At 39.2% G+C, this 14,505-nt stretch overlaps 1 protein-coding gene across 1 annotated transcript in view; it reads left to right on the forward strand.

The window, feature by feature from the left end:
• Positions 1-8,304: 8,304 nt before the first annotated feature.
• Positions 8,305-14,505, forward strand: part of ppp1r37 (protein phosphatase 1, regulatory subunit 37) — a 71,109-nt gene continuing 64,908 nt past the window's right edge. Inside the window, exon 1 of the mRNA XM_007235626.4 lies at positions 8,305-11,013. Within this exon, the coding sequence (XP_007235688.3) occupies positions 10,314-11,013 (700 nt within the window). The 5' untranslated portion in view covers positions 8,305-10,313. The remainder of the gene's footprint in view (positions 11,014-14,505) is intronic.

Genomic DNA, 14,505 nt, shown 5'->3' on the forward strand with positions numbered 1-14,505 from the left:
CTTCTACACTGCTTCTGTTCTAATGCACCTGCTACACACACACACACACACACAATCAACAAAGACTGCCCGCTAAACCAACGGAAGAACCAACTCTCCACTTTATGGACAAAAGTATTGGGACACCTGCTCATTCATTGTTTCTTCTGAAGTTTATCCTGCTTTTGTTGGAATAACTGTATCTAATGTCCAAAAAAACTTTCTACGGATTTTCGAGCACTGCTGTGAAGATTTCATTGCATTCAGCGAAATCAATTAAAGTTAGTGAGGACAGAACTCCAGAGAACACAGAAAGTCCAATGTTATTGAAACCTCTTTAGAGAAACTAGACAAGTTGTGTGTGTGTGCATATGCTGAGTCGTTACCAAGTAGTTGCTATTGTGCAGCTAGGAGGATGCTATGTTATCCAAAGTAGTTACTCTGGTGTTGCTAAGCAGTTGCTAAGGTGTTGCTAAGCAGTTCCTAAGTGGTTGCTAGACTGTTGCTAAGCTGTTAGCTTACTGGTGCTACTAGCTTTTAATTGCTAAGGTGTTGCTGGGTGGTTGGTATAGAAAGTTGGTGGTTGCGAAACTGTTGCTATGACATGTTTACTGAGCGGTGTCAAGAGTTCTAAGTGGATGCTATAGTGCAGCTAGAAAGATGTCATCCAAAGTAGTTACTCTGGTGTTGCTAAGCAGTTACTAAATGGTTAATATGCTGTTTCTAAGCTGTTGCTAGATGCTGCTATTGTACAGCTTTTGTTTACTGAGCGGTTCCAGGTGTGTTCTAGGTGGTTGCTAGGTATTTTTGAAAAAGAATGAGTGTGAACCAGAAAAAATACAAATAAAAGCCGCCTTTTATATATAAAAAAGGATTATGTGAGGATTATCATAGGAGTGTGATTTGAGAGTACAAAGGGTATAAAAAGTGTGATAAAAAAGGTGGTTATTTAGAAAATGTTACTTTCGCACTTGTATACTTTTAAATATAAATTGTTGTCCATGTAGAAAAAGGTTATTTCAGGCAATGAAATGTGGATTTTCTAAGGCATCGTTCCAAAGACCCCTTTTTGACACATTTATTTTGAGGTGAGAGTAATGTTTAAGACTTAATGGAAGATATGTGGAAGTCGATTGGTTGTACTTTAGTTACACATATTTTAGCGAAGTGTTTGTTACCTGATCTGATAATGCAGCTTTTATTTTGAACCCCACTGAACTGTTTCAAATCCCCCGCAGGCCCGCTTTTTTCTTCTTGACGTGCAGCAGATAAATTCCAGAACTCCTCGGGCTTTTGTCAGCCGAATGGATCTCCAGAGGAGGGGAGATAAGGAATGGACTGACTAAAAGACGAGCTCCCGGATGACGGGGGATCACGGCTGGATCCACTTTCGCTCCCCGCCGCGTGTGAAATAAATCAGACGGCGACGCGGGGCTTTACTCTGGGGTTCTGTGGCCCACCTGACAGGAAGTTCAGGCAGACCTGCTGCTTCCTGTGGAGCCAAATAAGGCATATCCACACCTGCCAGTGGGCGAGCGGTCAGCTGGAAGGGAGTGCAGTGTCTCGCGCCACTGAACGGCCAGGCCCCCTCCCTCAAATGGCCCTTCCCCTGGGGCAGCCAGCGGACAGGCATTACGAAGCTGAACTCCAATCCCTGCATTCCCTCTGTCTTTTTTAACCACTTATACTACCAGTTACACCAGCACACTTTTTAAAAACTTTTTAAAACTGCTATTACATTACCATGCCCAGTTAACCACTGTCATTGCTATCTTACACCTACCAACCATGTGTTTTCACGCCATCCACCTGCGTTATTTAAATAGCAAAGGTGCTTCTGAATATATCTACACCCCTGGGCGTGGTGGTCTCGAAATGAAGTTTGTTCAGGTACATTTCTGGCGTATTGCTATCTTGGCAGTGAAAAACACAGGTGCACATCTAACTGAAATTAACCTAGGCAGACGTCAAAAGCCAAACGTTCATTGCTATCTTGGGAGTGGATTGTTAACAGGTGCATCTCCAACATGTGTACTCCCCCACATGTTACGCACACACATAAACACACAGCAGTGCACAAACCAGGGGCGATTCTAGGGTCAGACCAGACCACACTGACTTTTACATCAAAGAGAGTAAAAAAATGTTGTGAGAAAAATGGGTCAGGGCACAAACTATAGGAGGGATTGTGTGGTCTGACCACCTAATAAAGATTGAACCCCCAAAAGGTGTAAAAACCAAAATTTGGGAGGGGGTCCAGGGGCTGTAGTTATATTAATTATTAATTAGTAATATTATTAGAAGGCTTGTTTCACACCCATTCAGTGTTCCTAATTAAAAGGCAGAACATTTTCACAGGACGCAACTGCAGCATCAAATGAAATTATATCTAAAAAAACTAACTTTAAAAAAGAACACAAACTAAAGAAGTTGACTTAATAGGTTCTTACTGTGTTTAATGTGACTAATTATGAGCTTAGTAATGTGGCTTTTTGCAGCAAGCCCAAACTAATTAGCTACAGCTTGAATTTCATGTCTTATGTGATTTTGCCAAGGATGAAACCAAAACTTCATGCGAAGCATTTCTCTTTAGAGCATCAGTTGAACAGAGCAAACTGTTTAGACGAATTTCAGATACATTCCACATTAAAAGCATAAAATACACACCAGATTTGGTGAGAAAATCAGATTTGGGCTACTTTGACCTGAACGTAACCATGGTAATGTGAATGTGGCATTTGTGCATTTGTAAAGGAAATTCTCTTTCATATTTATTATTAATCCTATATTGTATAACTTTACTAATACAAACATTTTTTATATTGGCACAATGTTAACACAAGCAATTAATTTATTTTAACGCATTAATCACTTTATTCATTTTTAAGTAAGCTGAACTTGATTTATGCTTAGACACAGTTCACAACGATACTATTAAAGAAACATATTTGAATATAAATAAAATCTCACATTGATTCTTTTTTTACATTTTAAAATCCATCATATAAAGTTTCAGTGTTAAGAAAAAAACATGAAGGTGATTAATTAGTTTAATTAGTAAACTTTTCTTAATTGACTGATGTTTTCTTCATTTTAACAGGACACTCTTTTTGGTGTTTTTGGTGTTCTGGAGCCGTACAGTAACTACCTGAGCCTCCCCCACAAGCGTTTCCACATACGTACATCCTCAGCGTACAGTACAGATGATAAATAAAGTCGTGACTATTTCAGGGAAGAGGAAATGTACAGAGGATGCAGTTGGTTTTCCTCAGACGGGGCAGCGTAAAGATTGGCAGTGACAAAAGCGAGTCATTAATAACGGCAGAGGAAATAGAGAAAGGCCAGAGAAGACGTCCAGAAAACAAGCTGCGGTGAGCTCTTCCAATCTGATGTTAAAATATTTACTTTTGTCGACCCGTGGGAGGTCTGCGCTTCCTGTTCCGCCGCCGTCTCTTCCCTCGACCCACTCTATTACATCCTCGCTCGTCACATCAGGCCTGAGCCCCTGAGCCCCTGAGCCTCTGCAGTGGTCTGGTAATTGTTTCTGTCCAATACAAATGCTAAACCTCAGACTTAACATGTCCAGAGGTTATTATCTAGAGAGAGAGAGAGACAGACAGGCAGACAGACAGCAAACAGTGGAGAAATATAACAAGGGAAAAATTATTAAGCAGCACCTCAGCAGCACCTCACCTAAAGCATTAATGAAGGATTTGATGGCATTCAGCAAAAAGTGTATTACTAAATCAGGATGTTGGGTGATCACCACCTCACCTCATCCCCAACTCCCCAACTTATTCTATCCCAAAAGTATTGGACAGAGCTCCATCATTCCAGAGAACACATTTCAACTGCTCCACAGCTCAATACTGGGGGCTTTACACCCCTCTAGCCCACACCTGGCATTATTAGACATGGTACCAACAGATGCATGTTTATCTGCTACAGACAATCCTAGTCTATTGGCAATACTTACATACAGAGACTAGACTAGTGTGTGCATTTATCCATTTGTGTCAGCAATTGGTGTAGCTTAAAGCAGCTTAATGCATTCATTATAAGGAGTGTCCACAAACATTTGATTAAAGAAATATAACAATGAGCTGTGGAGCATTGGAACTGTGATCTCACTGGATATTTTCTCTTTTTATAACCAGTCTCTGTAAACTCTAGAGATGGTTGTGCGAGAAAATCCCAGTAGATCAGCAGTTTCTGAAATACTCAGACCAGCCCATCTGGCACCAACAACCATGCCACGTTCAAAATAACTTAAATCACCTCTTTTCTCTATTCTGATGCTCGGTTTGAACTGCAGTAGATCGGCTTGGCCATGTCTACATGCCTAAATGCATTCAGTTTTTTTTTTTTTTTTTTTAATATATTATATTTACTGTCTTAGTGACTAAAATTGTCATATGGTGTGACATGAATGTTATTGTGTATTAAATTAAAAATGGGTCTAATGTGATAATGTAAGTCAATTTATTCTGATTCTCTATCATTACTATATGAAATAATATAGCATTGCTCACATCATTAAACTACACACGTTTAATCGATTTATTTTAATATACTTCAATTTATTTTGGGAATACCTTTTTATAAAAGTACCAAAATTCTTGTAACCTTTGCTGGCACTATTCCTCATCTGTCACACTGAAGAGTTTATGATAAATAACCAAATAACTTTTTTTTATTCTGAATGTCACACCTTATGACATGGTGTCACACTATATGATGAATCACATCTGCATTAGCTGCATTTAGCAAACAAACAAACTTGGTTTGTTAAGTGACTGAAATTATTTTCAGTTACAGCAGAATCACAAAATTGTTGAAAAACAAGTGAATTCTACTCAACATAGTGAAGAATGTTTCTTTTTATTTTAATCTGTTGAATGTAAACTACAGGAATTCTAATAATCTTTAGTAAATCATGGACCTTTTTAATGCATCATCTCTTTTTAAAATGAGAATGAGCAAAACAAGTGAATGCATCTGCATGAATGAGTAAGTGTTGCTGTATAAATATTATATTTGTGAACAACACACTATAAAAATGTGTTAAACTAATGAAATATTTAATAAACTTAACTATTAGCTATAACATATGTATCTAAGAGTATAATTTATGTATTTAAATGCAATTCATATCGTATAGTGTGACAAAATAGTCATATGACACCATATGACGTTTTATGTACTTAGCCTGAAATTAAGCAATATTGCTTCATGCTAGCATCATAAAACCATGTTAACTACAATATGACAATATAAGGTTAAAATGTTGTATAATACAACATTTTAAAGGTAATGTTGACTGAAAAGTTATTTTATTTTGCCATTTTTGTGTAAAATGTGTCACACCATATGACAGTGCAAAATGGAACTGAGGCAGGAGTGCTAGATATACTTGATTTTTCTGAAAGCATAAAGAGCGATAATACACCCTGTAACTTTCAGTGTCCTTCTGAGATGTTGTTCTTCCTCCTGAAAGAAGGAGGACCCCCACTCCCTAAAGGTCTCCACACAATTGCCTACACAATTTAAAAAAGGAGTATGACATCACACCATATGACATTCATTTTTGGGACAAAATGTTTTAGTTTTTAGTGGCTTCAAAATATTCTGCCTGAACTTTTAGCCAAGCAGACTATTGGTTATTAACCAGAACCCTGGTTGTTAATATATGATTGATTAAACAGAAAAAATAAAATAATTAGCTTGTTTCTATTAAAAATCTAACCGTGTGAAATGTGATTGGGACAGTGAACGTTTTCTGGTTTGACTAAAAATTGTGAAAAAATAAAATGTTAATCCCATGAATGCACTGTAAATTTGTATAAAACAGCACTTTCTGAACAATATCATCACAGTTTTTGACATATTCTTCTACAATAGAGTATGTTGTAGACTCACATATCCTGAGTGGTTAAACTACTGGCAGAGACACATCTGTCTCCAGCTATAGACTCTGGATTACAGCTGCAGTGTATGAGGACGTGCTGCCCTCTGCTGGTAGTCTGTGTAAAACAAACCCTGGGGACAGAGATGCCAGTCTTTTACACTGCACGTGCTGCAGTCAGGCCTGGTATTGATTCTGCTCAGATCAAAAGGTGCAGGGGGGGCTGTTTTATACTGAAGGTCAGGCTCAGTCAGATTAAACCTTTACACAAGGGTCATTCACTGAATCCGACCCTGCAGCTGTACATTTCTAAACCAGTTCTCGAGGTCCCGCACGGTCTCGCATAATTTTCACAAACATAATAATAGAACAAACAAACAGACAGATGGCAAGTGCAGTAATACCATCTGCTCAGCTTTTCCAGCCTCTGTTTACATTTCTTACAGGATTGGAGTTTAACTAGCATCTCTTCTTTCCACTTTTCTTTTTCTTCTTTTCACATTTCAAACCCCTTCAAAATTGGTTTGGATTTCATGTGGTTTCAGGCTGTACAGACTATCAAAGATCAATTTAAATAGAATCTAGATATGCTAAAAATGTATTTGGGCTGGCAGCCTTTAAAACAAGCGGTTATTAAAAATGTGCAAGAGAGCCATGGGAGTCAACTGGCATGCATATATATTGGCATGGCCAATATATGATGGTTGGGAGGCGTGTAATATATAAACATTTGTTTCTGTTACATTCCTACATTCAGTTTTTGTATTGTAAATCTGCATAATGCTACAAAATCAGTCTATGCTATTTTAAAGTGTCTTATATTGTCATTTTAATTGTGACTGGGTATCAAAATGCAGTATGCTTACAGAACCAAATAAATCAGTTCAATATTGTAAAGTATCAACAAATTCTATGATGTTTATTTAATACCAATGTTTTAATGATAATGTAGTATCAGGATCAGCCTATTAATATATATATATATATATATATATATATATATATATATATATATATATATATATATATATATATATATAATTTACAAACAAGACCTTCTACATTTAAAAAAATTATATCTTTACCTTTTTTATAAATAATTTAAAAGACATTTCATCTTCTGTATTTGTATAACTTGTTAAACCCCAATATCACCTCCAGAGTAAAGGCATCACGTCCCATCACCCATAACTGAAATGTTTCAAACACCCACACACTTAAATCTGATGAAATTTGGGAGTGCATAAAAACACTGATTAATCTGTTTAATGGACTGAGGGGGTTTAATTCTGAATGAAGGCCTTCATCATCTTATTGACCTGCTGTGACGTAAAGCACAGTGACAGAGCATGGCAACATTATTATTTTTTTTTGTTGTTGATTAATTACATTACAAATAATAATAGCAAAAATGTGAATTATAAGATATTTTTTGAAAACATAGCCTACTAAAGCCTTCCGCTGAACACATTTTGTGATTTACAGCCAGAATTTTTTTTATCTATTTTGGCTTTTCGACCACACTCGAAGTGTATGGCATAAAATGTGTATATAATAAAGCTTTACTCCAGATTTCATGCATGATGAATTCAAACTTTATTTGATTTTTTTTTTATGTATTCAACATTAACTGATGCCAGAAATTTTGAAATATGGTAAATAAAGGCTTCCCCCCCCCCATATTCTCATTGTTATAAAGATATAATGCAAACACAACATGTATATGATATCAGGTTAACAGTGACACAAAACAGAACCTTGATTTCTATGAATTTCTATTAATTGTTTGCATTGTTTTCTTAACTTGGTAACCAATTAACCCCTTAACAGGAACGTATACGGGCTACAGGTGTAGATGAAACAATTTGCATTCAGGAAAATACTGATTTAAAAATGAAGTTTAGGAAAGTGCCAATTTTATGATTGTTATTTATTATATTTTTAGAGCTACAGACTTTTTTCAATAATTTCTAAAGCAATTACAATTAGAATTTGTAATCCTCAAGATGTAGATGTGTAATATCAGGAAGAATATTGACAAAAATGCTGGCCTGTTAATGGCTTAAATTCATGCCCAGTAAAAAACATATTAAAGCATTTTAAAAACACACAAAAACAAACGTGATAGTGTGACAGGCCGCTCGGCTGCGCAAAGGGGCAAAGGGACGATTCGTCAAAATAAAGTCTAATAATAATCTGAGATAAAATCTCCTTTACATTTTTTTCCATAAGAGAAGGACGGGACTGGATAGTCTGATCGATATTCCACCGTGCCAATGTCTGTATATATTTATACATTTTTATATTTATATTTATGTACAGGGAAGCCACGGGTCTGTCCAATCATACTTGTAGCGAAAGAAGCGCGAATGTGCTGCGCTGAAACCGGATCCGCTGTGATGACGTAGCGACGGGTGAACAACAAAACAGTTGTCGGAGTGGTGAAGTGAAGTGTGCGCGCGGTCTGGTGTTTTTCTGTGTGAGTTTTTAGCCTGTTAGCATTTTCTTCTCACACCACTGCGGAGTTTTCCCCGCTGCCGCGTTCAGGAGCACCGGGCACTGGGCACTGTGTCGCGGAGTGCGTGGAGTTCCAGGTGGACCGGCTGTTTTCTCCTCTATCAGCGGCAGAGGCTCGGAATGACGGCCGCCTTTCCTGCGCCGACCCCCGGACTGCGCTGCGCCGCGCTCCGCTGACACAGCGCCGTGTATCCCCGTGTTTTCCCCGCTGCCCCTCGACCTGCTCCCGTCGAGCCGCCTGGAAATCCACCGCGGCCCGGGCGGGTAACCGTTTAGTGCGGTTTAGCCTAAAAGACTTCGATAATTTCGCACTTTTTCACGCAAATGAAACAGACGGTATTGGCGCAGGCTAGCCAGCGCTGCTAACAAACAGTGAGCTAACATCAACATAGTAACGCTATAACGTCCGGGGAAGCTCAAATTCCTCCAGTTTAATCACAAAACAGCGGGGTTTTCTGATTATTGAGGCTGTTTCATTGGTTCTAAACAACGTTATCATTCATTTAACGCTGCAAATCATAGTGGATAAATAAGGAGAAGGAGAGGGCTCTAGCTAACCTGGCTATTTAACAGTTAGTACTCACAAGTTCAGCTAAATATGTTGGAATTTTACTAGCTAAACATAACTATTTAGTGCTGCCTACAAAAGTTGTAACTATTTAGTCTTTAAAAAAGTGGTGTTTAGCGAGCTTAACTAACTAGTGAGGTAAAGCATTTTATTGATTAGCTAGGTTGGGTAACTTAACTATTTAGGGCTGCACGATATATCGTTTCAGCATCGTCACGTAGGTAAACTAGTTTAACGGTCACATCGCAGGACGTGCAATGTCATGACAAACACATACTAACTAGCTAACTTAATATTGCAACTTTTGTGCTGCTTTTCTTCTAATTTTCATTACATATCTTAACAGCTTAGCTTACTAGCTAGCGGAGTTTGATTATATCAGCTCAGTGTCATTTAACTAGCTATCTAGCTATTTTACTCTCTACACCCAAATATTAATTTGACACATTTGATCGTTGACCTCACATCAATGTAAAATCTGGTGAAGTTGTCTGCAATTTTTTTTTAAATCGCAGTAAATATATCACCTAATAAGTCTGTCACAATAGCTCTATTTCGCTAGTCATTTAAGACATTGTCATTTTTTCACTGATATTATTTGGTCAGTCCACTTTGACTTACTTTTCCAAACATTCTAGCTGAAATTATGCAGTCTTCTGGTAGAACACTGATTAGCCTCAAATAACACAAATTCAGCTATTGCAAATGAGTGTACAGGATAGTTGGCTAAAGATTGGCAAATCTATTGTTGAATTTCATTTTTATTTAAACACTCAAGTAAACACAATAGGCAGTTGTGAGATTCCCACTATTGTGCAGCCCTAGAGACAAAACTAACTTAGCTTGTCAGTAATAGGAGTTTTAAAAGAATGCTGCCGAGGTGAGTTGGAGGTGGGACAGGCAGAAAATTCAGTGTTTGAATATGTGTGTCTTGTGTATTTAACTAGACTAGCTAGCTTAATGTCACAGTAGGTGCTAGCTCACTACTTCGGGCCAGGTGAAGGAAGCTGCTTGGGCTAATGCACAGGTGACATTACAGTCAAGGGACATTAGTTGTAAGCACTTGGCAGCACAAACAGGCAGGAGGCTCTCTGTTTTGGTGGTACGAAAACAAATGAAGCAAAAGTAAGTCACAAGACTGAATGAAACTGATTGCACAAGGCTAAGACTGTCTAAAATCAAACTGTATATGTGGGAACAACAGATGTTAACTATTTAAAATGTGGATTCAAAAGTTGCACTTATAAGAAGCTCTGAAACAGTCTGGAAAAGGAGGCTATTGAAAATATTAATTCACTTATAGGCACAGTTAGTGGTGTACTTTGTTTTTCTTGAAATGAGAAGATGAATAGTGAGAATCAAGCTATAGATTTATGCAATGCTAACACAAAACCTGGTGTCAACAACACTACAGCACACATCTCAGAGGAGATCATTCCACGGAATAGCCTCCACTTGATGGACGTGGATGCAGGGAAGCAACCAGGCGATGCAGAGGCCTTGGAGGACGGCATTTTGAGTCTGACCAGGGCGACGGGTTATGAGGATAATGTCAACGAGAAAGGTAATGAAGAGCAGTTGCTCCAAAAAAACAATGGGAATGGGATCACTATTGCACCTGCCGCAGTGATCTCTGACCCATCGGACGACAAGTCTGATGACAACAAACAGCAGAAAAGTAGCAAAGACGAGTTGGCTTTGGCCGATGAAGGGGACATGGACATCGGTGTGGATATAAGTCTGGATGAAAGTGGTGTTTTGGAGTCTGAACCAGCCATGGCAGCACATGGGACCACTTTGAAAGAGGAAATTGCCTCTAGTTGTACTGGTGGGAATTCTTTAACGTCAAACACAAAAACTGATTCAGACAAGGAGTTGCAAATATCTTCGGAACCAGGAGGAGCTGAAAGAACAGGGGTTCTGTCGCTGTCCCTAGCCCTAGAGGAGGGAACTGGGCCTAAACATGGAGTCAAGAGGGTCACGTTCCCTTCTGATGAGGAGATTGTCTCTGGATCAGTCGAACCCAAGGACCCCTGGAGACATGGTAGGTTTATTTTATTTTTTTAACTATTTTCTGTGGATCTGGAGTCTGGATCCAGGGTTGATGTGTTTTCACAATGTATACTGTCCATTAGGTTCCAGTTAGTTTTGGTATGTCACTGCAGTTTAGTGACTCAGCAAAATGTCTTTCCTGAATTCCTGAATGGCGTTGTCCCAAAATATGCCTCCCTGCCAGAATCTGACTCACTTCAAGTGCAGGTGCGTCCCACAGCTGAATGAGCACAACAGATTGCCCTCGGATTCTTTATACTTTTATTTATAAATGAGGGTACAGGACTCTGTTGTACCCATACTGCTGTGTGGTGCATGTACACATGAAGGAAAGTCTGACTTCGGCCCAACTCAGGTTCTTTTTCTTCTTCTATTGTTTAGTGTGTGACAAGTCAAAAACATCAGTGCTTTCACACTGCAAAAGGGATCAATTTATATACGTTTGTTTGGTCTAAACAAGTTTTGGTCCTTTGACCGTACTGAGCAGTTGATCTGGAACAGCACCACTACCACATCATACAGTGGATGCAATAAATACTGCCAAAATTATAGGACTGTCTGTGCAGGTAAGTATGAACATGCTGGCACCATGTTTAATGCCTATGAGTGGGCTAAAAGTGGACAAAGCCCCATATATTGAGTTGTGGAGCAGTGGAACTGGGTTCTCTGGAATGATGGAGCTCCATCCAATACTTTTGGATAGGATAATTTGGGGATGAGGTGGTTTTCCAACATCCTGATCTCAGTAATGCTAGTTTTGTTGTGCAGTCATATCTTCATTGAACAGTAAAGACAGTTATACCAGCAAAATCAGGATGAACTCTTGATTTCAGAAGAACCAGCGAAAGAGCAGGTGTCCCGATACTTTTGCCTGTGTACTCATATACATCTTGTTTAGCTAGCAATACAGGTTTGATGTCCAAGTAATTGTCTGTTTTCATGTTGAGATGAAAATATGCAGAGGCCCTGCCGCCAGGCCTTTGATAGTGGCTTGTGTTGCGTGTCCCTGGCAGAGAGGAGCAGAAACGCTGAGGGAGGAGGTAGCTGCTGTCTTTTTGAGGTTTTCATAATGAAAATGACATTTGATCACTTAGGTGCTTGTGGTTATTCAGCAGCTCCATAACAGCTGCATTATGCCACATTCCACAGCACTATCTGTTACTCCTTACATCATAAGGAGAAACACACAGAGTGCAGTCCATGACATCATGCTTCCCTGCTCTAAGAGATTGCAGGGCCTATAATATGTAAAGATGTATAATCTCAATTATCCCATTTTAAACATCACATTGAAGTAATAACTTTACTAACATTACTAATGTGCATTTTGTATTCGTGAAATATCTGCATCTTCTTTGGCTCAATTTACCATAAACACTTTACAAGATAACATCTCACAACTTATACAAACCTCATAGTATTGGATGTAGCAAGCAGTCAGAATGCTTTAATGGCAGGAATTTATAAAATAAAGTGGACATTCTCCTTTAAACCTGATTCCCATTGCGAAAACCCAGCCTCTGCATGCTCCCGGGGTCATAGTTCGTCCAAAATGCCTTTATGTTCAGTGAAGAAGGTTTTAAAGGGACATACAGCGTATAGCCACATCACTTTATCTAGCCTAAGACTGAATATCCTGACTTAGCCCAGTAACATTTATGCTGACTCGCCGACAGCCAATCAGAAAAGGGAAATGCTCGATGAATTATCATGTTAGCCTAAGGTTCTGCTTTATTGCCGGTGGTCTGTTCTTTAAACTACAATTAGCTTCAGTGAGTCAGTGGGACATGGCAGGGGGAGGCTGTGAAAATGACGAATGCTTATGTCATTAGCTGTGAGAACAGTTGGACTGCTGCCAGACATAGGATGTTCTATGAAAGTCTTCAAGAGTAAATCTTACGCAACTGACTGCAATCTAATCGCTTAATTGTTGCCAGTAAATGCTCCAAATGTTCAGTTTAGACAATTAGGATTTTCAGGCCTAAACTCTGTGGTTTCAGTGTTCCTGTTGTTCTGTCTGGGACATTTCGTCTGGAGTGCCAGTGTGCTTTGTGTTCAGCTTCTGCGAAAGACATCTGAGAACAGCGTTAACAGTGTTTAACATAATACGTAGTGCTGATTTACAAATTATAATGCCTATTAGGGTGGTGTTTTGACAAGATTAGTGATAAAACACAGTCATTTTAGAAGAACACAAGTGTTTGCAAGTGCATAAAAACCTAAATGGATAAAGGAAAAAAAAAAAGTACCTCACATTTTGGAGGCAAGTTAGAAACCGAATAACTCCCCTGTACTTTCCACTACTCCTCATACTGCTCTACACTACCAATACTGTTTAATAGAACCTATATTTCCATGTACTATCCTCTACTTTCAGTACTACTCTATAGTACCCTATAATCCCATATATTACCCAACACTACGCAATGCTTACCTTTACTAACCTATACTTCTTATGTATAAATCAGTGACAATTCTCTTATCAATTGACTCAAGTGGCTGGTAACTGGACACAGCCAGGCATACAGATGGTTTAATCATGACACAGTTTTCTAAAGGTTGCTAAAGACTTTTTGACATGGTGCACCAAAAGCTTCCAGGTGTTTGGTGGATATCCTTGGCATGGCACAGAGGTTTCCGCTCCTATTTAGGGCTGGGGCGACGCGTCGACATAATCGACGTCATCGATTACGAAAATACATCGATTTGCATAACGTGCGTCGGCGCGTCGTAAATATGATCAGAACTATGTTAATTAACACGGTAACATAGAAGCATAGAACTATTATTTAATTAAAATGATTTTTAATAACAGCTAAACACAGTTCTGCAAGTCAAACGCGGAGGAGTTCACGTGCAAGAGAGAGAGAGAGACACACACACACACACAGAGAGAGAGAGAGAGAGAGAGAGAGAGAGAGAGAGAGAGAGAGAGAGAGAGACACACACACACACAGAGAGAGAGAGAGAGAGATTCGCTTGTTCTGGTGAGAGCTCATATTCTAGTCCCATACATAATTCTACAGCTCCCTCAGTGTTTTCTGCCGTATTTTGCGGCTAGCGCGAGCGCTTACAACTGACACCGCGGACCGCGAGGTGCCGCCGCGTTTGTGCCGAATCCGACTCTCTGCTGAATCTGACTCCCGCTTCGCGGACAGAATCGGCACAACACCCCCGCTGTAGAACTGCGGTAGTGAAAACAGCGCTTATAAATAAATTAGTTTAGTTTCACTTTCAGTTTTCGTTATTTTCGTAATTTTGTTTAAATAAAAATATAATTAAAAAACAGACGCCTACATCTCGGACTATTTTCTGGAGCCCGGGTCGGATTTCGGGTCGGACCTCGGGTCATGTCGGGTTCGGGCAGAGAATCTAAGCTCTAGAGAGCTTGGACTCCGGAGAGCAATCTCCAGCTACAAAAAAAACGCCAGCGGGCATCTAAAGTTTGGGAGCATTTCACGCAAAAGGGCAACAATGTGGTCCT

Source organism: Astyanax mexicanus, chromosome 9 (genome assembly GCF_023375975.1).
Source record: "Astyanax mexicanus isolate ESR-SI-001 chromosome 9, AstMex3_surface, whole genome shotgun sequence".
Classification (NCBI taxonomy): domain Eukaryota; kingdom Metazoa; phylum Chordata; class Actinopteri; order Characiformes; family Acestrorhamphidae; genus Astyanax; species Astyanax mexicanus.